Below are 27,721 nucleotides of genomic sequence, written 5' to 3'. Positions count from 1 at the left end.
TTTTAAGTTATCCCTACAAGGCATACATTGAAAATCATATGAAATAAAATTAAAATTTATTCATAGCTTTAATAGAAAAATGAGGTAATAATTTAACAAAACTTAGGAATGGAATGTTCAATATGCCATAGTCAATAGAATAATGGTGAAGTATTGGGACAACCAAGAAATGAATCACCATATGGCACACAGAGAATAATGAAAGGTTTCAGCAAGATGGTGAGTATGGTTACATAAATAAAGGAATGTAAAATCGTACTACTCATACCACTCTTCTCCAGCTGGGAGTATAAACTTGTAGGCTTCTCTGCAAATAATTTACACTAGAGCAACATTTCCAAAAATATTATAAATAAATATATTTTTTCCCAGATATACAATTCCCTGTACCAAAGCAGTTACAACATGTTATGAATTATTTTCACAAATCTTTCAAATGTAGTACTGCATTATATACATATTTAACATACAGAATTTCAATTTCAAATTATTATATTTGATCCAAAATAGATGGTTTTTAACTTAATTTTTTTTTATTTTAAATACCTCCAGATTAATCCAATAAATAACCAATTAACAATTTGCACTGAAGCATCATCAAAATAAATTTTTTAGTAGAAACTGTCTACCAATAGGAAAACAGACACGTTCTGATATCTGTGTAATAAATCATTTCCATGAATTCCACATTATATAATCCTTACAGTACATGATATAAAATGAAAACACTCTGTTGGAATGATCAAACCGGGAAGAAAATTATATTGGAAACTATTAAATATAGGAAAAGATATTTGTGGCATTTAGTCACAAAATCATTGCACAAAAATCTGAACAGGAATTTGTTCATAGACTCGGAAATAAAGCAATAGATTTAGTTTCAACCTAATTTCTATACATACATTAAATCTGATACAAATACATATAATGGCATATTTATACACACACACACACAATATAGTAACTAGACAAGAACACCCTGCCACTCAGTAGTAATCCTAGGCACACCACCGTAGTGGCCCAGCGTCACCAACAGTGCCGCGGCCCACCTTTGTGGCCCAGCGTCACCAACAGTGCCGCGGCCCACCTTTGTGGCCCAGCGTCACCAACAGTGCCGCGGCCCACCTTTGTGGCCCAGCGTCACCAACAGTGCCGCGGCCCACCTTTGTGGCCCAGCGTCACCAACAGTGTCGCGGGCAAGCACTCACTGTGGCATCCACACCACTTTATCATACAGTGCACAAAGTACCAAGGGTCACTTTTTTATATGAAGAAAATATAAATAGTTGGGATTGGATAATATTATAGTATAATGAGTTTATTAGAGGTATAATATAAACTACACAATTACCTATGATGAGTTAGCAGATATATATGTATTTACTATATCCTATCGAAGAATAGTAGGTAATGCGAATTACAATCCCGTATCATGGGATATTAGGTATTAAAACTGGGCTACCTTGCCCTGTCATGTGAACAATTAATAATATCCATATTATACTATTATCCAAATTGATTAAGTTATACCTGTCGCATAACTTTGCTCCATGCATCGTACAAAAATATTTAATTTACACAATGTTAAGACGCACTATATACTGATCTCCAAATAATTATAAAATATAACAATTAATTTAATATGCTTCCATAAATCTTTCCTCTTGACAGACATTTCACCCAAGCAAATGAAATGCTGCAGCAGAGATACAATTACCACATCTTATTGGTCAATTATGTACTCATAAACAAAATAAAATACTATACTATACCTGTACTGTATTACTTACCTTCATTCTTACAGAAGAAGGGAACAACAATTGAACTTTAAGGCAAGTGCAACAGTTATTAATTCTGTTTTGATACTGTAAGTGATTCAGAAAATCTTTAACATCAATGAATAGGCTTTATCTCCCTCATTTTTTTGTTTCTGTTGCAGAAAACAAACACTGAAAATTTTAGGAAATGGTTTTGGTGATCTTTTGGTGATCAAGAAATCATCTCAAGAGAAGATGGATCTGTAAATAAACTTTAACTACCACTTACTACATGTGGGTATCATTACTGTTGCTAAGTATGGAACTATACAATGTACTACTTTTTGCATTCAATTATAATAAATTAAGTTTTTCTTTATGTGTATACTGTACTGTCATGAGCTTGTGTTTGCATTTGTTTGAATAACAAATTATAATAAATTTCTTCATTTGGCTTTTCATGATTTTATCATGTGTGTATAATCTGTAGATGATTAAAAACTTAAACAATGAAAAAAATATCCCAGATTAACGTCATTAATGACACTATCTGGCTATCAGCAGGAATTTAAGCTCTTCACATAGCAGGTACGTACATCCACCTGTCTTACAGAGACGTGTATGCACCCGAGAGCTTGCCAGAATTGCACTAGGGTACTATGGACTCTCATGTTTTACCTTTATAAGAATCCTTTTATAAATTTGTAATGCTCAATTGTTTTCCTTTTCGCAGAAACTAAACAAACAAATCTGAAAGCGTTATGCTACTTTGGCAAAGACAATTCAACATTCACACAAAACTTACATTTAACACCTCAACATCTTTATTAGATAACTCAAGGTTGTAATATTCCACGTACAATAAGAGAGTCTTGGAGCATATTGTAAAGCTGTAGCTGTTGCTCTGGCTTCAGCATGTAAACCTGTGGATATTGCAAATACGATTAAATAACATTTGCGAACATATGCGAACATTTGCATAGCATATCACAGAATAACAGACTCCACACCCAGATCACCATCAATATCAAAAGAAAAACTACAAAAAACTGATACTATATATTTCAATACAAATTTCACAGTTGAATTTGAAGCTGATAATTCGCTTTTTCTGTGGGGAGCCCTGTTGGCTCCCCGGAGCAATCTAGGCTGAATGGATATGTAAAACTTTCTGGCATCAGTCAATGTGCACAGAGTTCTTGCCTACCGGGGATAATGAGCCAGAACCTGGCCCCCTCAAGAGAAGCACGAGGAGCAATGGCCTATAGAAACCCACATGTGGTTGGGAGCATTCTATGTCTGCCATTGACCGGATCTGGCACCCAAAACACACCCATATTCTGGTGAAACTATTGTTACCAAAAGCTGAACGCGTGGACAGAACTCCACAAAGAAAATTAGCAAACGAGCATGACGTAATCATGTCGCAGCGCCACTATCTGCGCAACCCCCCCTTCTTGGCAGGGGGAAAGGGGGAGCCCCAGACCCCCACATGGACGATCCACCCTGCAGTTCTCAGGCTGATGTGCTACTAGTGTGGTCTCGTGCCTCTGGCTCCAGCGATTTGTCTCAGTGTCTGTGCCTTGGGCGTGGGCTGTCTCTACTGGTGGTGTGCGAGCCAGGAGTAATATTGTCTCCACTCGATTATCCGGACTACTGTAGACACGCGATTATCCGGTAAACGCCCTTATACGGCCAAAATCATGACCGGATAAGGTTATCTCAATATCCGGCCAAAATGCCCATAGGAGGCGGAAAATCGGGTGTTTGACCAGATAAAAAATCTGGGCCGGTTAACTTACTGCCGATGTTACACTATCTGGACAGTCAGACGAACAAGCAGTGAATTGTCCGGATACAAAAGCCAGGCGGCGAGCCTGGCATGTAGAATCACGTGTGCAATTGTTGGCAAATCAAAGAAACCAAGAGCCTTGCAACATTGCTTGGACAGACTGCCAGTGAAATATTATAATTCACAAAATACATGGTTTACACAGATCATTCTTTCCTGGTTTCATAATGTGTTCTGCAGGGAAGTTCATGACTATCAAGTTCAGAAACTCAAAGTATGGCCAAGCGAAGTTCGGGCATTACTGTTGCTTGATAATGCGTCTGCCCACCCCAGAATTGACACGTTAACCTCACATGATGGTAAGATAACTCCCTAACTTAGGGAAAGAAGCCCCTAAGCGCATGCAGCCCCGGCACTGATGAGGTACTCCTGGCCACCGCACAACACAACACACAGCAGTGAACGCCACACAAGGCAAACACCGCCTAGGAAACTGAGGCCAGAGAAGCGTCTATCCTGGTTGACATTAGCTTACGATCTGATACTAGGCAGCCAGCGCAGTAGGTCCGGGGCTCCCCCCTCCCCAGATCAGGGTGGGGAAGGCTGTGCGGACGATCAGCGTGGCAGTAAAGTGTGATGTTTGCTTGTTTGTTTGGAGAGCTTCAAGAGATCCACGACCTTTAACCTTTCATTGTATTCACCCACATGTAACTTGTAACCAATAAAAATATCAAATAAAGCATAAGAAAACATAAAAGGAAGGAAGGGGGGGGGGGGTGAAAGGATAAAAGAACATGGAAACTACATTGGGGGGACCTAAGTATCTCCTCTAATGCTTTGTGTGTGCTTTTTTTTGAGACTTTGGTCTCCCCTTCTTCCAGCCAGAGGTGGTACAACCCTAATACTGTATTATATACAAAACATACTTTTATATTACTAGCAAGTGTTTATCAATAAAAATCTAACCTTTTGGAGAAGTTTCTGAGGAGATGTCTCAGAGATGAAGGTCATAATGTATACATTCACAAATGTGGCCATCAAATACTGGCAGTCAAAGCGGTCCATCATCCCACCATGGCCAGGAATAACATCACCAAAGTCCTGTGAATATATAATAGATGGTAAGCCATGAGTCAGTAATAGTTAATTGAGCCTACTGAAATGACAAAAAATGTATGTATAACAATTTAACATACAACAAATTTAATAATGTGCCTTTTTGAAGATGAACAGTAAATCAAAAGTTTTGAGAAAATAAGATTTTGGCCACTTACAGAAATCAATAAATTCAGAGCTGAGGAATATGGGAAAAGTGATCAGTGATGGGTCAAGATTATCAAGGTCAATCAAGTAAGGTGAAGAAGTAGACATGTTAGGTCAATTCTTGTATAGCTTACTATAATGAATTAAGGGTATACAGTACGTCTTCACACATGGTAATTAAACACAATACAAGCAGTTCCCTAACTACAAACCAATTATGTTCTGAGAATGTGTTCGTAAAGCAGTTGTTGGGAATGCAAAGCTAGACTTCTCCATAAGCCACAATGCAGCAAATTTAATAATGTGCCTTTTTGAAAATGAACACGAAATCAATATTTCATGGTGGGCCCATAAATGAATCCCCCACAAAACCAATATTTTGGGAACATATAATATAAAAACAGTATACAGTATTATTTATCTTGAATGATGAAGTTATCCTGCTTGTTAAAATTAGCAGTTTTTGAAGAGTGGTCTAATTCCATGAATAAATATATGGAAATACATGTGTACTGCATTGATGGTCAGCCATTTTATAATGGCTGACAAGCAAATATGTCATTCATTTGTCAAGTAAATATTATTACAAGTTTCACAAGTAAACACCTCCCCCCCACCTCCCTCCTGTCACCAACCCATGGACCCCAACCCACCAACAGAGTAAACACAACCTGGTCTTGTACAAATCATGTGAGTGAGTCACTGAGGACCTACACCTACCTACACTACACTGAGGACCTACACTACATTCAGAGTTCACAGCACCCACACCAACCACCCGCCCACAGCTCCCGGCACCCACACCTCCTGGTACAGTGGTAGATAATTGGAATAAGCTAAATGAGGTGGTGGAGGCCAAAAACATCAGTAGTTTCAAAGTGTTATATGACAGAGTACTGGGAAGATGGGACACCACGAGCATAGCTCTCATCTGGTAACTATGCTTAGGTAACTACACTTGGATAATTACTCTTAGATAATTACACTTAGGTAATTACACCCACCACCCACAGCCCCTGGCACAAACATCCACAGCTCTCGGCACCCATCACCCAAAGCTCTCGACACCCATACCCATCACCCACAGCTCTTGGTACCCCACACCCACAGCTCCCTGCACTCCTAAAGCTCGCCCACTCACTCCCAGCAAACTCCTAACAGACTGGCTGGCTGCTTAACGGTGTCAGCTGTCTCACTCCCTTGCTTCCCTCCCCATCATCCACACACACCCTGTCTCTCCCAGCAAGGTTCCTCCCTCCCTTTCCCCAACACCCACCTATCCTCCACCCTCAGGACCCACCCATCTTCCACCCCAAACACTATCCCATCACATCTCCTCACCAGCCAACCAACAATCCCCACCCCCTATAAACCACTGGTGGTTGTGGATTGTTAGCATCAATGAAAACAACAACCACTTCTTGCTTTCACTTGTATGAGCATCAAGCCGATTGGATTTCGACGACGATTCTGGTCCTCAATCCACAATGTTAACTTTTTCATTTATCAAATTAAATGTGATTATTTCCTTATTGTCTTTGATCTCAGTGGTTTAAAGACAGAGAGAATGTTCCTATGGATGAATGTTCATGAAGCGAATGTTTGTAAAGGGGGATGGCCTGTATGTGTGTATGGGGAGGCATTGTCAAAACTCACTCTCCCACTCAGATGCCATCACTCACTCAAGGCTATTTGTTGAGGTATGAGCGGATACATCTGTGTCCTTTTGTGTCTCGCATCTGTTTCAGACTTTAGGAAAACATAAAATAAATAATTTCTTCAAACCTTTTATATTCCAATGATATCTTAGTAGAGGCAAACCAAACCAATGATATCTTAGTAGAGGCAAAACATCAAAACAAACATTAAGCCAAACTACAGTATGTACCACTCACCTTTATCTTAAATGCTCTCTTAAAGCCACTAGCAAAGAAACCTCCAAAAGGTCCAATCACACTACTGAAGACAGAAAGTGCAATTGAATGGAGCACGAATGGGTATATTGTTGCCGTTTTCTTCCATCCCATCTGAAAAGTAAAATATAAATACATATACTGTATAATAATAATAACGCTGAAGATGTCAACAGGTTATGAAATGTAGACACTTATTAGATGTTAAATTTATCTTCTTTCTTATACAAATTTGTAAATTTTTTACAATCAATATCACTAACCCATTAACCTTTTTTCCATGGGATGGGAGCCATAAGCATAAAAGAAATAAGGGAGCAAACAGAACAAGACTCGAAAAAGATGCCCTCCATCCATTCGTCACATCTTCCACACTACGTACGGAAGCATCGAAAAAGCATTTTGCAGTACACCAATGCCTTCAATATCTTATCCCCATCCAAATATACTGAAATTGTTTTTTATTTCTGGGTATTAACCACTGAACTGCTCTGCATTAAAATATGACACAACCGAAGTGTGCCAAAAATAAATTCTTTCCAAAAAATTATTTTCTCTTATATTGTTAAAATGCAGTCTCTGATCATGGGGAAATTAAAAAAAAAAAAAAACAGCGTTGAATGTAATGAAACGCCATTTTCTGGGCGAGACCCGGAGACTCCCCAGAGCTTTACCAGGCTGATATGCTAATGTCAGGTTTCGGCATCAGTCATGTGTATGGAGTTCTAGGGCCTACCGGGGACCACGGCCAGAACCTGGCCCCCTCAGAGAGGCAAGGGGAGCAATGGCCTATAGAAACCCCCGTGTGGTTGGAAGCATTCTAGGTCTGCCATCGACCGGGTCAAGCATCCAGAAAGATAAGCATTCCAAAACAAACCCCTATTCTGGTGAAAATTGCTACCTAAAGTTTACTAGTGGATAGAACTCCCCAACAGAAAACAAGCAAACTAGTATGACTCACACGTCACCGCGCCGCTGTCTGCGCAGCTCCCCCCTCCCTGGGAGGGGGAAGGGGGAGCCCCAGACCTCTCATGCCGGCTATCCACCCATCAGTTCTGAGGTTGGATGTCAAAACATGCGAAAAACCGCCGACCAGGAGGGAGGGAAGGTTGCCGGGGAGCCTCCGGATTCTCACCCAGAAAATGGCGTTTCATTACAGTCAATGCTGGTTTTCTGGGGGAGCCCCGTCGGCTCCCCGGAAGTAACTACCCACAGAGGAAGGTCAAAGGGACGGAACCGGGAGGCGGACACCACGCACCCCTCAACGGAGGCGAGACAACCGGCAGTAAACGCCAACCCAAGGCGACACAGCCCCGAAAGGGCCCGGGAACAACACGAAACAACGAGCAGCAAGGCCCCTGTACGAACACCAAAAGATCCATGCCCAAATGACAGCAAGGACACGCCGCCCAGACGGCAGCAAGAGCATCAAAGCCATGAACATCACAGGCATGGGGAAAGAACACAGGCAGGCTAGCCGCAATAACACGGTGGATAACCAGGACACTTTCACCCGCAAACAGGGAAGAACGGAATCAGATCAACTCAAAGTGCCCCGGACATAGAGGCCACGCTCTTGAAGTTAACGGATGTACCGGCAATATGGCGCATGCTCGCAGGTAGGACGTTTAACAACCGCAGACCTCTGATGTTTATACAGTGTTCCCCGATTCTGCCTATGGCACCACTGCTCTCCACTGGTACTATCCTGCACGTTCTTCCATATAGGCGGGACCAAAGAGCCAGAGCGCAAACCCTGCAAGCACAACCAGGTGAGCCCTACCAGGTGAGTACAGAACCAGCACCACAACCCACACACCTCATAACACGAAAGAGGTGTGTCCCCTGAATGACACTAGCATGAGTTGGACATGCCTATGAGTGGGGCTGGAGGGTTGAAAGGGGACAGTCACCAGTGTGCCAACAGTCTCATTCGTACATAAATACACCTAAATAAAGACAGGTATATAAACATCTCCGCATCCAGTGCCCGGCCGAAAGACACCAGACCGCAGAAACTCACCTGTCGAATGGAGGCACGAATGTGACACGACCTAACAGTGCCAAGAAGATCCTGGGAGCACCGCCAGGTGAAGAAGCCAGAGCCGGACACGCAGGAGAGCAGGGTAGAGGCGAAGGAGGAGGCCCACACCTAAGACAGAGAAAACCTCGGCGTCCTCTCCACAGCTGTAATCCAGGAGACCCCCCGGAGTGACGGGGCACATACCAGAGAAGGGAGAAAAGCGAGAGGCGAAGCACCCGAGAAAAAAAGGGGCACAAAACACCAGCACTGAAACACACCGCCCAGACCAAAACAAACTCCCACGGCGCATGCGCAGGACACACTGGCCGAATCGCATAACCCGCCCTGCGGGAAGGCGCCAACCAGGATTACTGCACAAGAAAAGTAGCCAAACAGAACGCAACCCTAGGGAACCGCTAATTAGAAAAAACAACCCATCACATGGGACAGGAGCCAAAAGAGGAAGCAGCGACAACATAACCGGCCAATGAAGCAAAGATAAAGAGCCCAATGGGAACCCAACCGGGCCACGAGTAGCCCAACTGGACTACAAGTAGCCCAATACGGCGACCCGGACTAGGAGCCGACAGACATTATAATAATACGGGAAGTATCGAAAACCTTCCCGAATCCACGAGAACACAGAAGCAAACACCAGTTCCGAAGGCACACAAAGGCACAGTTGCACCCGAGACCAAAAGTCACGTAGAACCCAAGAACAGGGAAACATGACGAAGATAATCCGTCCCAAAAAAAGGGGGGAGCAACGGAGAAGAGCACCCACCTACAGGACGGAACCAACCGGCTCAAAGGACAAGCAACCGAGCCCGGGGAGGGGCCGACGCCCAACAACTCATACGGCGAGAGGGGAGGAAAAACCCCACTCCGCGTAACTGCAAGCCCCGCCTAGAGGGGAGAAAAAAAACCTAGCAATAAAAATAGAAATAAATAAAATAAATAAAATAAAAAATAAAGCAATAAGCAATGAAAAAGCCGGTACAGGGCCTAGGCCCCGTACCGGCCTAGCCTAGGCCCCGTACCGGCCTAGCCTAGGCCTAGGTCATATTGGCCTAGGCCTAGGCCAATATGGCCCAGGTCATATTGCCGGTACAGGGCCTAGGCCCCCCAAGTCAGCCCCTCTAGCCCCGGGAACCCACACGACAGGCCCTGTCGTGTGTAGAATGCTTCCAACCACACGGGGATTTCTATAGGCCATTGCTCCCCTTGCCTCTCTGAGGGGGCCAGGTTCTGGCCGTGGTCCCTGGTAGACCCTAGAACTCCATACACATGACTGATGCCAAAGTCTGACATTAGCATATCAGCCTGGTAAAGCTCCAGGAAGCCAACAGGGCTCCCCCAGAAAAAATATTGTATGTGACATACTTTATGGAGCTGGGAAGTTGAGCAATACTCTTTTTTGGGTGCTGAGAAAACTATAGATGTTCCCTGTTGTAAGAGAACACCTATGGTACCAATATGAGAACGCCTATGAAAACTATAAATAAGTGCTGAGCGAAGGAGTGCTCGGGGTCAGTCAACCCCGCCACCCTGCTGCGAATATAATGTTTTACAAATATTTTGATGTTTCTCATTAGTTTCTTCTCTGGTTTTTTGTTGTAATATTTAAAAGTGTGTGATTTGTGGAATTTATATAGTTCAAAGTGTGGAGCATCGTGATGCTCAAAATTATGGGCTGATATATATGATATACCTGTATATATTATATTCTACGATCAATCAGTGTTTTTGCTGTTATTACACTATATACACACATTGTATATACCCATCAACGTGTGTTCACCATAATGAACCACTAAGTTGGTATGGCGAGCCCAAAAAACCAGCATTGAATGTAATGAAACTCCATTTTCTGGGCGAGTTCCAGAGGCTCCCCGGAGTTATCCAGCTATCCAGGCTGATAAGGATACCCTAAACTTTTGGCATCAGTCGATGTGGGTAGAGTTCTAGGCCTACCGGGGGCCATGAGCCAGAATCTGGCCCCCTCAAAGAGGCACGAGGAGCAATGGCCTATAGATATGCAAATGTGATTTTGGAGCATTCTGTATGTGCCATCGACCAGGACAGGCACACAGAAAGGTAAGCACCTCAAAACAAACCTCTATCCTGGTGAAAAATGACGAAAATAGATAAACGAGTGGACAGAACTCCCCAAATGAAAATGAGCAAACAAGCATGACATCACACGAGCAGCACCGCATGTCTGCATAGCTCCCCCTTTCCCGGGAGGGAGATCCCCAGTCCCCCGCACTGGCGACCCACACCCTAGTTCTGAGGCTTGATATCAAAATACACAAAACACTACCAACCGGAGGGAGGGAGGGTTGCCGGGGAGCCTCTGGGACTCGCCCAGAGAATATATTTCATTACATTCAACGCTGGTTTTCTGGCGGGAGCCCCTACTCCTCCCTGGAGCTACTTCACCAAAGACTATAAAGAAAGGGGACTTACCCGGGAGGAGGTCGGTACTCACATCTCAACTCGAAGTCAAGACATGCTGTAGCTGCCAGCCCAAGCGACACAGGCCTGAGAGACCCGCACCCAAGAATAGGAAGGAAGGGAAACCGGGTCAACCCAAAGCGCATCCCCGGACACAGAAGCCGTAGCGCGCAAAGAACGGCAGAGGGCCACAACCGGACACAACACACGATGCACCCCCAGCCTGACCATTCGAGCATTAACCCAAGGACCCCTCCAGAAAGCAGCAGACTCAATCTTCGCCAGAAAAGAAAGAGACAGCTGCAAACAAACAAGAAAAAGCATTGGAAAAACAAACCTGAACCGAAGGGACCACAACAATCTGAGGCGAAGACAGAAACAAGAGCACTCTGTCCAAAGACCAGGACAGTGTAGGCAGCGAATGTGTAGGCTGGAGGTAAACAACGCCAAAGACAGTTCACTCAATGGTGCAGAAGAAACATCAAAACCGAATGCAAACTGTAACGGCTCCGCCAGCACCGCACGAGACAAGACAAGTGTCAAGCCGACAGTCCCAAAAACTCCACGAGAGAAGGACGAGACCACGTAAATAAAAAGCGTACGATACCTACAAGGAGACAAAGAGAAAAGAAAGGACCGCCAGCAAAACCCCATACCGCTGCCAAGACGAAAGGTGGGACACATTCAACGATGCCACCTGATCACCAAACAGATGGTGAGAGACTCGAGTAAAAAATATCAGACTGGAAGACTCTAGGAGAAGACCGATCCAGCCCCTTAACGGACCGGATCGATGATTTGAAAGAGGCGGAGCCGAGGGAAACCCCCCTGGGTTCGGACACCAAGCAAGAAGCTCCCAGAACCAAGGCTGGCAAGGAACCAGAAGGAACGTCTGCCAGGGAACCAGGAACCCAAACCTGGCAGGCCAAAAAAAAACCCAACCCGGGCGAGCAGACACGCTCCGTCCGGGAGGAAACCCCCCACCCTGGGACCCCTAAAGGATCAACAAGGCCAATAACGGATGACAATGAGAAGCAGCAACTTGCTGAAAGAACTGAACCGCAGATCCCGCAAACAGTAAGGACAATGGAAAAGGTCGGAGCCAGGGCCATAACCCTGCAGAGGCAGGAGTGATTGATTGGAACCTACAGCCACCAGCAGACACTGCAACATAGAAGCTGGTAGTGACATACAAGAAGATGAAAGAACTCAGTTCAATAACTTAACAATGGGGCTGTCAAATCGCAGGGAACTGAACCCGCACACAGTACAACCTAGCACCATCACTAGTATTGCCAATGAGCACATACTAAGAGACACAACAATGTGTAGCAGGGAAGATGGGAAACCGGATCAACCTAAAGAGTGCCCCCGGACACAGAAGTGCAAATAACGGCTGAGGGCCACAACCGGACACAACACATGGTGAACCCCCGGCCTGACAAACCAAGCTTCAACAACCAAAGAACCCCTCCGGCTGAGGGGTTCTTTGTGAAGCGTGGAGCGAAATAGTGAAGCGGCTGTGACACAAGGTTGAGGAGAGCAGCTGCGACTCTTTTTAAGCGAGAAGCCAGGTTAGAGTTTTCAATCCCTATACTGTACTTGAATGAAATGATAGTTAAATAATGTGCTCACATAACTATTGTAAAACACTAACAACATTCAAATACTGTACAGTGCTTCCTATGGGATCTACAGCATCCCTAACATAGCTTTCGGTTAACATCAGTAGCCCCCAAAGTTGTTTTAAGTTGCTTCATGCATTCCTGGTTAACTCTGGTTAGACAAAATTCAGTATTTATTGTCTCAGTTTTTTGCAACACGTTCATTAGTTCACTAGTTGATTTCAATTACAGCACTGTTTGTAAAAATTGCTTATTCAATACATAGTTAAATACACGCTATTCATTAATAACTAAACCAAATGTGGTGTTATTTTTATGTATGATAATTGCTTCGTATTTATTTTAACTTATTCTTGCCTCTGGTGGTGTTGTTGTTTCATGAATGGTGTCGTTCCAAATGTGTGGACGGTAGAGCCAGCATGTGGTTTTAGAAGCAGCCTGCAGATGGTAACATTCTTTTAAAAGGGTAAATAGTTTTTCACCAAGAGCTTATACGGGTAAGTAACTTTTCATAAAGTAATCATTATTATTTTTTTTAACTGGAAAAATGAGTCTGTAGGATGAGTATGGCAAAGTGAGAAAAGGGAAAACTAGGTGGGAAGAAGGGAAACTAAGCAAAATGAGGGAGAAGGAATACTAATTGAGAAGGAAAACTATGAGAGAAGGAGGAAACCAAGCATGAAGGAAAACTAAGAGAGAGGAGAGGGAGAACTAAGTGAGAAGACAGAAAACTAAGTGAGATGAAGGAAAACAGAGGGGAGAAATGAAGAGGAAAAATGGGTTGATGAACCATTTATTCAATTTTTCCCTAGTAAAGGCATGTAGATGAAGATGAGGAACGAAAGAAAATGTAGTAGTAGAGCTTTCAGATTGGAATGTTCGATGGGCTGGGATTTTGTCAGAGGGCATTGAAAGGAAGGAAATATGTAGTGGAATGGTGTGAACATTATAAGAGCAGGAATTGGAAAATTAGAAAGTAAATGTGCTAATGAATGATAAGAGCCATGAGGCAATGAGTGACGTACTGTGGCCTGTTGTGAGCAGATCTGAAATTCAATTGTGTTTAGGTGAAAGTGATTGTTGTGATTGCCTGTGTAGTATGATAGTGATGAGAATCAAATTTTGTTTGTGTGGGGAGACTGTCAAGCTCTTGTTGGTGTTTTTGTTTTGTTTTTCAAATAGAGGAATATTATGTCCAGTCATGGACTCAATGCCACAGGAACTTAGCAGATTTGTTACACGTGACTTCCTTCCATTCACTTGGGCTCTAGGAGACTTGAACCATGGACCCGTGTGTGAGGCCGAAGCTCTATTGACTGAGCTTTGAGTAGTCTCAATAAGAACAGTTTCCTTATTAAGTCTACTTTATAGTTGACAGTTCAAGTCTCCTAGAGCACAGATGAATGGAATGTTTATTTTTACCGAAGTGTGGGTGATAATTTATATGACTTCCTTATTCTGAATCAAACAAGTTTAATGTTTTTGCTTGTTAATACTTCTCACATGGTTTATCCATGCAAGAGTGATCGACTTTACTAAGGTCTTTGTTACCACACTGGTTAGGAATACTAGCATCTGGCTCACATAATTTTTAATCACCTTTTTTATATATGAATAAAATACATTGGACATTTTTCCACTGAACTGCCAGATTCTCTGTATTGAGTAATAACTGAAATACTGTATAGCCCAGTGGGAAGCTGAGATCAGCAACACTTTACCTTCATATCCAAGGTCTTGCTGGTGCCACAGCTTTCATTTTGTCCAGGTCTACAAGTAGCTGTTATACATCCTCTTTTGAATAAGCAAATGTGTTCAAAGTACCATATGTTGCGGTCTGTTTGTAATTACCTAAGATGAGTTACGCTCGTAGTGACCCGTCTTCCTCTTTGTCATATAACGTTGTTTTATATATATAAAATGATATATTTGTCATTGTGTGTGTGTGTAATTACTTAAGTGTAATTACCTAAGTGTAGTTACAGGATGAGAGCTACGCTCGTGGTGTCCTGTCTTCCCAGCACTCTTTGTCACATAACGCTTTGAAACTACTGACGGTCTTGGCCTCCACCACCTTCTCCCCTAACTTGTTCCAACCGTCTACCACTCTGTTTGCGAAAGTGAATTTTCTTATAATTCTTCGGCATCTGTGTTTAGCTAGTTTATATTTATGACCTCTTGTTCTTGAAGTGCCAGGTCTCAGGAAATCTTCCCTGTCGATTTTATCAATTCCTGTTACTATTTTGTACGTAGTGATCATATCACCTCTTTTTCTTGTCTTCTAGTTTTGGCATGTTAAATGCTTCTAACTTCTAACCTCTTCGTGCGTGTGCGCGCGCGTGTGCGTGCGTGTGTGTGTGTGTGTAAGTAATTACCTAAGTGTAATTACCTAAGTGTAGTTACAGGATGAGAGCTACGCTCGTGGTGTCCCGTCTCCCCAGCACTCTTTGTCATATAATGCTTTGAAATTATTGACGGTTTTGCCCTCCACCACCTTCTCACTTAACTTGTTCCAACTGTCTACCATTCTGTTTACAAAAAAAATGTTGACTTAGGTAAAAGGAAGAGTACCTGTGATTCTTGGGGTCGACCTTAGGACCGTTGTGACCCCAGCGGGTGACCCCACACACTGACCATGACTCTTAACATGACACGTGTGTGTGTGTGTGGGTGATATAAGTCCCATTTGTTCAGGTGCAGACTTTGTTCCTTTCTATGTAGAGCTTAACACACACCATCTTCCATCTCAATTTCTTTTTTGGGGGGCTTGCTTGCTAACTTTTAACACCGGGGTTTCATTTTTATTTGCACTGTAATTACTTTTAATAGAAGGGATAAAAAGGTTTAGACAATCCCCTTTACATAGTGTTGCTCCCCCATCCCCTTTCTCGTTCCAGTGCAATATGACTCCTATCATCAATATTGGTTAATACCACAAAATGTCCAGCAAATTCATAATCTTATGCAACCCATCTCATTCTTTTTTTGTTCAACTTTGACCTATTTTAACATATATACTGTACTGTACCTTATCCACACTTAGAACCTTCTTACATTTTACCTTCTGAATACTTAGAAAGCAATGAAAATATATGTATTATTGGAGGCCAAAATTTGGATAAAACATTTCTATTGTCTTATATCAACTTTGTAAAAATATATAAAATTGAATAGCATATTGAATAACAAATATTGCATCAAACAATAGATCTAACTTACCAAAGCAAATATGTTTGCCAATGTTTCAGGCAAGCTATATTCTTGGGGTCTGAATATCGGAGATGGATCACAGGTGTAATTAAAACTGTCTTCAGACTCGCTGTACTCCACTGGGCACACAAAGAACGGATACTGGCACATCGCATACGACAGCTGTTCAATGTACGATACCTTCAGTAATTTGCTATGTGATGCATGGTTAATTTCACAAAAAAGAAAGAAAGCACAATCAAATAAAAGTACAATACAGGTGAACCTCATTTAACTTTGGGATTAGGTTCATGAAAACTGAGACTTTAATTTAACATACACAATGCATAAACTTGCATGTCTTTTTAGAATTCAATATAAATCTAAAATAAATTACTAAATTAAAAGCAGATTTTTATCCAGTTTAAAAAAGGTGTTAAAATAAAGCAACTTACCAGCATTCCGAGGAACACTGTTGAAATACCACCCCCAATGAAGCCTTCCCATGTCTTCTTTGGGCTGAGTTGAATAAGTGGAGTCTTGCCAAAAAAGAAGCCAAACATATAGGCCATGACATCATTGATTACAATCATGGAGACAGGCACGATGAACCAGATCATGCCGTGGAAGATGTTAATGATGATGAGGTAACTCTGGGTAACCACGATGAGCAGAGCAACGTGTGTCCAAGCAAACAGAGAGAATTGTCGCATGTAATATCTCTTCTTGAGGGAGAGCACAAACCACACAAATCCAACAATGTACATGGTAAATGATGTTAATCTGTGGTAGGCAATCAACCAACGCATTATGTCCTGTTTGGAAGACAAAAAATAAACTATATATACCGAGGAGTAAGATAGGGTTAGTTTGAGAGGCAATGTAGTTTATTAGTTCAGACCAATACTATACCTGACACTGGTAAGAAAGGAACTTTACAATGGACACGCAAATATATCGATAAACAATATCTAATGATTATTATTTTAGATAACCAAGAAATTCTGTATCACCCAGTTCTATAATATAGGCCTAGTTATATTTTATTTCATTTACAGCTTTAAACTGAACAACAAAAACAAGATTAAAATGTACTTACACTCTTAGAAAAAATAACGCTGAAATAATCTGCCACCAATGACTCTCCATAGAAGAAATAATTACTTGTTATTAAAAACCACCAGGAGAGAGATCTAAACCAAGGAAGACCATGCATACGGTAAACAGAGTACCCAATGTTGATGATCTCCTTGAAGCACCATACCTGCACCAGTAGTGTCTGAAAAATGGAATGAAATAATTAAGATAATGGCTAAAAGGAAAATATATTTAGCCATAAGTTTATAATTAATTTTATATTTTTGTTGGAAGAATATGTAATTTGATACAAGACACACAGCTTCTTGTATCAGAGTCACTCGAGGATGCTCTCCCTCGTCCCATGTAAGTACAGTATATCACAATACTGTACAAACATTACAAAATAATCATATAACAATGAATCCAGCAATTGATCTGCTGGAAACCCTGATTTGCTTGCAGTCTTTAACCCCTGGGCTGCACTTGCCTTCCAGGAGGCATTTGTGAAAAAAACAAAAAAACATATTTTGTCTTTCTACATTGTTTGGGTATAGTGAAGCAATGAAGTATTTATTACATTATACCCTTACAAATAACATGACTTTTTAAGCCCGTAAGATCTTACCGTAAACATGAGAGCCAGTGGGCCAACATAAATTATCAAACAGAAGAGGCCAATCATAAGCCAGGTGAAGATGCCACGTATTACCCAGTTTCTCCATCTGTTGAAAAAAGTGCCTTTTTTACACAACTTCAGAGACAAATGATTGTAAATAAAAATTAATTAGTAGTGACAGCAAAACAATTAAATAACATCAAGAAAAGGATTCCAAGAAATGCTTTACAATACAGCACAATGGTTTAAAGAGCTTCCTCAAACACCAATATGACTGAATATATCTACATTTTCTCAAACTGACAAATACCTCATATATGTTCCTATCCTGGAACAGGGAACGAGGGAAACCGGATCAACCCAAAGCACATCCTCAGCCACCCCAGCCAAGGCGCGCAGGTAACGGCGAAGAGTCGCAACCGGACACAACACATGATGCACCCCGGCCGAACTAACCATGCATCAATGACTCAAGGACCCCTCCGGAAAGCAGCCGCCTCATTCTTCGCCAGAAAAGACGGAGATGGCTACAAACACACAAACCTACCCCAGGACCAAAAGAGCAGAAACCCCTGCGCTGGAGGAGAGCATGAAGCTTCTAGACCAGACCCCCAAGGCCAATGCCAACAAAAACAGGGCCTTGGAAAAACACTCTTGGACCAAAGGGGCCACAACAAACCGAGGAGAGGAAAGATAAGAGAGCACCCTGTCCAAGGACCAGGACAGCTCAGGCAGCACATGAGCAGGCCGGAGGTGAAACATAGCACGCAAAAGCGGGGAAGGGCGTCAAACAGACTGGGAGACGCCGAGACAACGCCGACGCAAAGAGGTCCACTTCCGGGTGTCCGTACGTCTGGCAGATCCAACGAAACAAGTCGTCGTTGACTGTCCATTCCGTTGACAGGGTAATGAAGCGAGACAGGCTGTCTGCCAGGACGTTGGACACTCCCCAGATATGAACCGCATGGAGAGCCAAACCCCAAGAATCCAGCAGATGAACCACTCAAAGGGACCAACCCCAAAGAGGCAAGAACCGAAGAGAACCCCCATGGTTTAGGCAACGAAACACCGGAGAACAGTGCGAATGGAGCCGGATGGTCGAACCCCGAGTGACCCGAACCCTCCAAAGCGCAAACTAGACTGCCGCGAATTCCCAAACCGTGCTGTGAGCCCGAAGTAAGGACGGATCCCACTGACCCTGGCCAGGCTGGTGAGCACTGGTCTCAAAGCCCCAGCTGAGAGACGACGCGTTCGTGAACACATCGAGCGAAGGCTCGGGAAGACGCAAGGCACTGAACCCCGAAAACCCCGAAGAGGAAGCCGGCGACGCAGCAACTGACACAAGGCCCCCAGAGGACAAACCCAACGATCGCAAGAGAAGCGGAAAAGGGCGTCCACGAAGGAACCAAAACAAACACCGACGCCAAACCCGACATGGAGGGTAGACCAGCACAGCGAAGTTCAGACTTCTGCACAACTGCTCGAGCAACCGCCGAGTGACCCGGGACCCCCTCCGAAACAGCTGAAGGCGGGACCGCAGCTGCAGCACTGCCTGTGGAGGGAGAGACAAGGAAGCGGTCCGAGAAGCCCAAACAAAACCCAACCAGGTCTGAACCTGGGATGGAACCAGATGGAACTTCCTCCAGTTCACCAGGAACCCAAACCTGGCGAGCTGGGAAAGAACCACATCCCTGGCGAGCAGACAAGCGGACTGACTGGAAGAGCACACCACACAGTCGTCGAGGTAGGCCAAAACCCGAATCCCTAGCAGATGCAGACAGGTCACCACAACTTGGGTAAGACGCGTGAAAATGTGAGGTGCCAGATTCCCGCCAAAAGTAAGGCAATGAAAGCGGTAAGCCTGACACCCCACCACAAAACCTAAGCAGTCCCTGGACCCCGGATGAATAGGAACGTACCAATAGGAGTCCTTGAGGTCCAGGAATACCATCCAGGCACCTGGCTCCAACAGAAGACGAACCTGAGACAAAGTAGTCATCCGAAAAGAGGGGCAAGGAATCCAGGGGTTCAGATGAGACAAGTCCAGAATAAACCTTAGATCCGCACAGTCCCGTTTCGGCACTGGAAACAGGTGGGAAACCCACCTGAGGGACAGGAGTCGTTTCAACCAAGTCCAAGAGCACCCACTCCAAGATGACTTGACGAAGTGCAGAAGCAGCCTGCTGTACAAGCCACGAACCTCCTAAAGGAGAACGAGCCGCCCAACGCCACCGCAGACCAGAAGAAACGACCGAAAAGGCCCCACAAATCGTTGGACCAAGTGTGGGCAAACAGAGCGAGCCTGCTTCCCATCGCCTCGTCAACAGGGCAAACTGCGAAAAGGCTGATGCCCCTTACAAGAAACAACCGAACAGAGCGATCACCACGCCGACCAGACGACACCGACGCCGAAGGCAACGTTGGTTACCCCCCCACCTGGGGGGTAACCACACCTGGGGAGGGGGATGAACCACACCTGGGGGGGGGGGGGGGTTAACCACGCCTGGGGGGGTAACCACACCTGGGGGGGGGTAACCACACCTGGGGGGGAACCACACCTGGGGGGGGGTAACCACACCTGGGGGGGGTAAACACACCTGGGGGGGGGGTAACCACACCTGGGGGGGGGGGTAACCACACCTGGGGGGGGGTAACCACACCTGGGGGGGGTAACCACACCTGGGGGGGGGTAACCACACCTGGCGATGATATCAGGGCTTAACGTCCCCGCTGCACAGTCCCCGACCAGGCCTCTTGGGGCCAGATTCAGGAAACAGTTACGCAAGCACTTACGAACCTGTACATCTTTCCTCAATCTTTGGCGGCTTTGTTTACAATAATTAAACAGTTAAGGCGCTCCGAAGCACCAGGAGGCTGTTTATAACAATAACAACAATTGATTGGGAAGTTTCTTGCTTGTAAACTGCTTAATAAATGTCAGATTAACGAAAGATGTACACGTTCGTAAGTACTTTCATAACTGCTTCATGAATCTGGCCCCTGGTTGCTGGATTGGTCAATCAGGCTGTTGGGTGCAGCTGCTAGCAGCCTGATATAACCACACATGGGGGTAATCACACCTACACAGAATTGTGTGTACCTCGGTGGTAGTGGAGAAAGAAGAGTATGAAGGACACTTGGCTCTTGACTAGCTCCTTGGTTAATTTGCTTTGTTCTATGTTCTCTTACTTGCTCAGGGAGGCGATCATCGTCCGAATCAGATCCAGGTACAACCTGCAAATTAATAATAAAGGGTAAGTGAGTACTGAGCAGTACTCGAGACGGGACAACACAAGTGACTTGAAGAGTACAACCATTGTGATGGGATCCCTGGATTTGAAAGTTCTCATAATCCATCCTATCATTTTTATGGCTGACGCAATATTTCCTTGGTTATGCTCCCTAAACGTAAGGTCAGCATCCATCCTTATTCCTAAATCCTTTACATGCTGCTTTCCTACTATGGGGAGATTCGATTGTGTTTTGTACCCTGTATTATGTTCCAGATCCTCATTTTTACCATACCTGAGTACCTGGAATTTATCCCTCTTAAACATCATGCTATTTTCTACTGCCCAATCGAAAACTTTATTAAATAAATAAATAAATAAATATGTTTATTCAGGTAAGGTACATACATATAAGTGATGTTACATAAATGGATCAATATATAGATAGAGCTAGTACATACAATGCCTAAAGCCACTATTACGCAATGAGTTTCGGGCAGGAAAAACATTAATATCTAGAACTTAATACTAATTGAGCATAAAGAATAAAATGTGTTGAGAACAAATACAAATAAAGATAAAAAAAAAAAGGGAGGAACATGACTGAAAAGCAGCACAAATACAATAGGTTGACAAACCTATTATCAGCTTGAAGTTTTTCAATGTCTTCAGCCGAGGAAATTTTCATGTTGATTTTTGTGTCATCTGCAAAGGATGATACGAAGCTGTGACTTGTATTTTTGTCTATATCTGATATGAGAATATGGAAAAGCAATGGTGCAAGGACTGTACCTTGAGGTACAGAGCTTTTAACTGCACTTGGACTCGATTTTATATGGTTGCCTGTTACTCTTCGTGGTCTGTGCGAGAAACAACTGAGTATCCAGCATCCTACTTGACCAGTTATTCCCATTGACCTCATTTTGTGTGCTATCACTCCATGGTCACATTTATCGAATGCCTTTGCAAAACCCATGTATACCACATTTGCATTCTGTTTTTCTTCTAATGCCTCAGTGATTTTGTCATAATGGTCAAGCAGCTGTGAGAGGCATGATCTTCCAGCTCTAAATGAGCTGGCTTGGATTGTGGAGGTCATTGGTTTTCATGAAACTAGTGACCTGACTCCTGATCACTCTCTCAAATACTTTCATTATGTGGAACATTATTGCAATTGGTCTATAATTCTTTGCCAATGCTTTGCTATCTCCCTTGTGTAGAGGGGCTATGTCTGTTGCTTTAAGCGCATCTGGTATCTCCCCCTGTGTTCAAGCTCTTCCTCCACACTATACTGAGTGCCTGTGCTACTGGCACTTTACATTTCTTTATAAATATTGAATTCCATGAGTCTGGACCTGGGGCTGTGCATGAGCATAGTGTCAATTTCTCTTTCAAAATCTGCCACGCTAGTGTTGGTATCGGTTATATTTACAGGGGTTTGGATATCATGCATAAAGAAGTTGTCCGAATCTTCCACTTTCATGCTGTGTATCGGAGTGCAAAACATGTCTTCATACTGCTTTTTTAGGATTTCACTAATTTCTTTGTCATCCTCAGTGCACAAACCTTCACTAATACGAATAGGTCTAATACTGGCAGTGGTGTTTGCTTTTGATTTACCATATGTGAAGAAATATTTTTTTTTTTTTTTTATTTCTTGAATTGCTTTCTATTCAAGTTGCCTTTCTTCAATCTGATATGAATGCTTCAATCTCTGTTCGATTTCTTCAATCTCCCTGTTTAAATTATTCCTTCTTTGTATGGAAAGTCGTGTCTGCTTAAGCATTTCCGTTAACTTTTTCCCTTCTTTTGTAGTGTTGGCAGCGTTCTCTTTCTACATTGGACCTCTTTCTGGCTTTCTTCAAAGGAACATGCTTCAGACAGACTTCGTATGCTTTAGAAGTTACCTTTCCCAGTTACCCCAGAAGAAAAGGCAGAGTCCAGGGAAAAGGCAGCAAAGAAAGGACCGCTGGCAAGACCCTATAGTCCCGACAGGAGGAGAAGGCTCGAATGCCTCTGTCCCCAACCCGAACAGGGCAGCCTTTGAAGCTGCCCGAGTCTCAGCACCAACTAAACCCCGCCCCGATCCCATCACCCACAGATGGTTCGGAGCCGGGAACAGGGAAGGGGGGGGGGGGGAAGAAGGGCAAATAATGCTTAACCAAAACAGGGCAGCCCTGGGGCATCCGGGTGGGAAACCAACCTAGCGTGTTGCAGCAACCTAAACCTAGCATGCAACGTGGATGCAGCCTGTACACTAACAGAATATCAACAGAATAGTACTGGAGAGCAAGCAGAGAACACCACTCACAAGACTCCAGGTCAAAGATGTCGTTGACCCAACAGGAAGGATGATGGAGGCAAAAGAGGTGACTGTCACCCAGAGACAAGGGCACACAGCAACCTTCAAACCTGAAAAGGTGGGCTGGAACCTGGAAGACGCATCCAGTGGTCCACCGAGCCCCAACAGGGTTTTCCAGGGCCCGTAGGGTGACTACTACAGGAAGCCCGGGCAAGGTGTTGCTAACCAGTTAATATTGAAAGCTAACAAGGGGGAAGCAAAACACTGAAACCCCTGCGGCATGTACAATCACAGGGGGCTTAGCAGAGGGCCAACAAATAATTATAAGTGGAACAATAGTCACACCAGGCAGACCCCAACAGGCTAGGAAAAAAAAACTGCAAAAGTACAATGTCCCCAGAGGAAACAGGAACCAGCCGCCGCATAGGTAAGCAGGCTGCACAACATCTTGACGCCCTCACCCGCACGACACCACTTCCTACCCAGGGCCAAACAAGGGCCACCAAACCCTAACAGCAGGGTAAATGCCTAGCAGCAAGAACCCCTACCAGAAATGGTTTCACAAACACACCAGGGAAAAGAACCCTAACACGCAAGGGCACTACTCACAGGGCGCCTAGGGAAGGAAGCCCCTAAGTGCATGAAGCCCCAGCACTAATCAGTAACACCTGGCCATCACACAACAACAACACTGCAGAGGTCACCACTAAGGCAAACACTGCCTTGGAAACTGAGGTAAGAGAAGACGTCCACCCTGGATCATATTAGCTTAGGAACTGGATGACCGAGTAGCCAGCACGAAGAGATCCAGGGTTTCCCCATCCTACCTTTCTGGGTGGCTAACCCCAGTTGATGGCAGATAAGGAAAACCCCCAATCACAGGGAGGGTTTTCCAGGACCATTGCTCGCTGAAACCTCTCTGAAGGGGCCAGGTTCTGGCTCGTGATCCTTGGTAGGTCTAACTCCATAGACTAATGCCACGGTCTAATATAACTCACATTAGCCCGATAGCTCCAGGGAGCCATAGGGGCTTCCCACAGATAAAAACATGGTCAGGCTTGAATTTCCCCGCTGAAATTGTTCAGAGGGAGAACAGATGAGTGTGTGTGGTGTGTAATGTGTATGTGTGTGTGTGTGTGTGTGGATGATCAGCTGCTAATAAACAATATTTATGATATATTAAAATTGTAATCAAAAGCTCTTGGTTAATCACATGCCAAATTTCATTTTCAGGAGGAATATGAACTATTAAAATGCATTTTGAAAGGGAGAATATGTATTTTTAAATTAAAATGATTAAAAATGACATCCAGAAAGCTAAACTACACAATATCAATATGAAGCTTAGTATTATAATTACACACGTGCAGTAAGGATCAAGTCGATTCAATGAGGTATTCAAGATGACAAGGAAACCTTGAGAACAAATTTAGGTACCCCTACTGGGAATGCCTTATTCTAAAAAGTACACTGTGACCTTCATTATCTGGATCAATTGGTATCTCTGGATATCTGGATCAATTGGTATTTCTGGATGTCTGGATACAGTAACTGAAAATCCAAGTACAGTAACTGAATATAAGATGAAAGAAGTGCGTTCCAAACAAATTACAAGTGTTCTAGATAATGTACTGTATAACAAAGTTGGGGGTGGAATATAAAAATAAAATCATAAGGTATCCCTATTGAAATACAAAATAAATCCTGTAAACATCAACACAATTATCAAGAATGGGCATCACCCACCCTTACATGCTCTCCTAGGAAATAAAAATTTCTGAGTATAAACTTTCAACAAACATGTAACCAAGTCAAATTGCTGCTCCCTTGCCAGACAGTATCTTCTTCCATCCAACTTAAAGAAATATGAATGTCGTGATCAAATCTCTTAAGTAAGAGATCAGGTACACATGCATTCTTTGACTGTACAGTTGGATACTGTATAGTGAATTATTTAGTTTACTGAAAATGTACAAGAAACCTTAAGAGGAAATTTATAATTTCAAATTAAAAGTATTTAATGGACACCAAACATCAATACACCACCATTGAAAGGGTGAATGCATCCTTAAGTGAGAGAGCTAGGCAAACAGCAGCACCCCTTTAAGGTCTCACTGGTCTATGTCACCTGCAGGCCCTCCACAGTCAAGGCCTATTTTTAACCATGATAAATTTCACAAATTTGATTTATTGTAGTAAAAAATGGCAGTTAACATCATGTCATTCCTCTTGTTTCATGTTTGTGGGTTAAGTTATTTACAGGTATTTATATTTCAGTATTTACACTAAATGATGAGGATAGACAGAGGTGAATAAGGGACAGCAAACCCTTCACAATCTGAAGTATACCATTGATAACTGGACTGAAGCTTGAATGCAGGTGAAAGGGACAACTTAAACTTTGAATAGTTGAAGGTGGAAGGTGGGTCTTTTATAACATATAAGTGAAAACGATCATTGGTGCGGTGGTCACGGTACTGTGTACGTTTAGGGGTGATCCTGGACGGCATGGGTTCGAATCCTGGCCGGGTCAAAGAGTTCTTAGTGATACATATACATACATACATACATATATATATATATATATATTATATATATGGAGGAAATTGCAAATGCATAAATGAATGGGGGTAAGTTAAACAGAAGTACGGATGGCACAGAAAGTCAGATTAATCACTATACTGCAGAGCACCCTAAGTCATTCTGGGAGTTGTAAAATTATATTTTTAATTAGGCTATATTTTAGTGTTTTTTAATGTCTTCAACACTGTATTTTGAAATGAAAATGGCCGAGTTTGGAAACACTTTGACATTAACTTTACCTAGACCTTTATAAAAACAAAAATATGTCCTTGACAATTGCACTATGAAGTTTTTGCTGAAACCAGGTGCACAATGCGGTGCTTAAAGGGTACCTATAGTCTCTGAACCCAATTTCCATGCCTTGAAAAGGACACGAGCTACAGGAGAGAAGGGGCAGGGGGGGGGGGGTCTGGCACAACAATTCACAGAAGACCGTTGTAGGATACCGGGAACCTCATTTGAGAGTGACCTGGCCAGTTGCACAGGTTTCATCACCCCCTGGCAGGGTGGAGTCACTAGGCTCCACCTCTTTTCTTGGGCAAAAAAGAGGGGAAAGGTTTTGTAATCTTTTATTTTCCACAAAGTTTGCAATTTTTTTTTCTTGCAATGTATGTTATCATTTTATTAATTCTGCTAGAATTTACCTATTTAAAATTATCTGTTAGATTAAGGACCTGCCCGAAACGCTGCGCGTACTAGTGGCTTTACAAGATTGTAAATACTATGCCATGTATTCTCACAAACTCAATGTACCTTCTTGTATATAAATAAATAAATAAATAAATAAATAAATTTCATCACCATGTATTTGTTTTTTAATTTATTTATATACTATACAGAAATAGCAGTTCCTGTGGTGCAGTGGTAAAGCACTCGTCCAGGGTTGGCCTGGGTTCGTATCCTGGTCGGGGAGGATTGACCAGGTGCCAATCCTTAACTGTGGCCTCTGTTCACCCAGCAGTGAATGGGTACTTGGTTGTTAAACAATTTGGCGGGTCATATTCTGGGGAAAATTAGTATTAAGGACCAGCCCAAAATGTTATTCATGCTAGTGGCTTTACAAGAATATAAGAACTCTTGAACTGAATATATAAATAAAATTAAAAAATAATAATAAAAATGTACTTTAGGTTTTGAAAAAAAACATACATTGGTAACCGAGTATTACATTCTTGCAAAGCCACTAAGACTTTACATGTTGTGTAGTCTAGAGCAAAAAGACAAGTTTAACTACTGTAATATAATACCTAACATACTAGTCTAGCATACCTGGTCCAACTCCAGACATAAAACCATGCATAGTTGCAAGGGGTAAGTCACACTAGCAATAAATGTATCTTCTGCCACTGAATTACTTTACAGAAATAACAAAAATCTTACTTATTACTAATTCTTGTAGTAAGTAATTATCAGGAGGAGACAGGAAACCCTCGAAGATTAGCAAAAGGCTTATTAATAATTGAAAGCCATGAATTCCTTGACAACCAACTCTAGCACACGACCTATGACTTAACAACGCAATCTACACTGCCAAACTCAACAATTATTTCCTGTGCCTACAATTAAGGAGCGTAAAACTGCTTGACAAAGAGGTGAGGAGGAGAAAGATGTAGTGGGAGAGATACTATGGCCTCCCAGCGAGGCCTTCCTTCACTACCGCTGGATGCAACACATCTCAGCCCAACACCCTCACAGCCACTACCTGCTCGGCTCTCTCCTCCGCGTCGGCCACACGCTTTCTCAGCTCGCTGTCCGCCTGAGAGGTCATGTCTGAGTGGTGGTGGTGGGAGCCTGGAGGAGGCTGGGAGACGAGGCTGGCACCAACGCGGCACCGTCTGCAGCGACTGTGGCTGCTACGGGTCGGCCGGAGCGCGCACCCTCCTACCCTAAC

General features: G+C 43.3%; 1 protein-coding gene across 4 annotated transcripts; it reads right to left on the bottom strand.

The window, feature by feature from the left end:
• Positions 1-39: 39 nt before the first annotated feature.
• Positions 40-27,721, bottom strand: Cds (CDP-diacylglycerol synthase). 4 transcript variants are annotated; one of them, XR_006772369.2, is made up of 11 exons: positions 27,533-27,721; positions 20,816-20,949; positions 17,725-17,821; positions 17,119-17,298; positions 16,475-16,834; positions 16,050-16,202; positions 13,188-13,268; positions 6,708-6,839; positions 4,516-4,650; positions 1,164-2,680; positions 40-1,125 (listed from the first exon to the last, which is right to left on the bottom strand). XR_006772369.2 is itself a non-coding variant. In XM_045736484.2 (10 exons), exons 1-10 carry the CDS (start codon positions 27,596-27,598, stop codon positions 2,594-2,596), a joined length of 1,425 nt encoding a protein of 474 aa, XP_045592440.1. In that variant the 5' UTR covers positions 27,599-27,721; the 3' UTR covers positions 40-2,593. The 4 variants fall into 4 exon arrangements, 2 of the variants coding, with proteins under 2 accessions (XP_045592440.1, XP_045592441.1); XR_011229033.1 differs by lacking the exon at positions 13,188-13,268 and having other exon boundaries at positions 27,533-27,718; XM_045736484.2 differs by having other exon boundaries at positions 40-2,680.

Source organism: Procambarus clarkii, chromosome 18 (assembly GCF_040958095.1).
Source record: "Procambarus clarkii isolate CNS0578487 chromosome 18, FALCON_Pclarkii_2.0, whole genome shotgun sequence".
NCBI lineage: Eukaryota > Metazoa > Arthropoda > Malacostraca > Decapoda > Cambaridae > Procambarus > Procambarus clarkii.
This window is presented reverse-complemented; position numbering and strand designations above follow the sequence as displayed.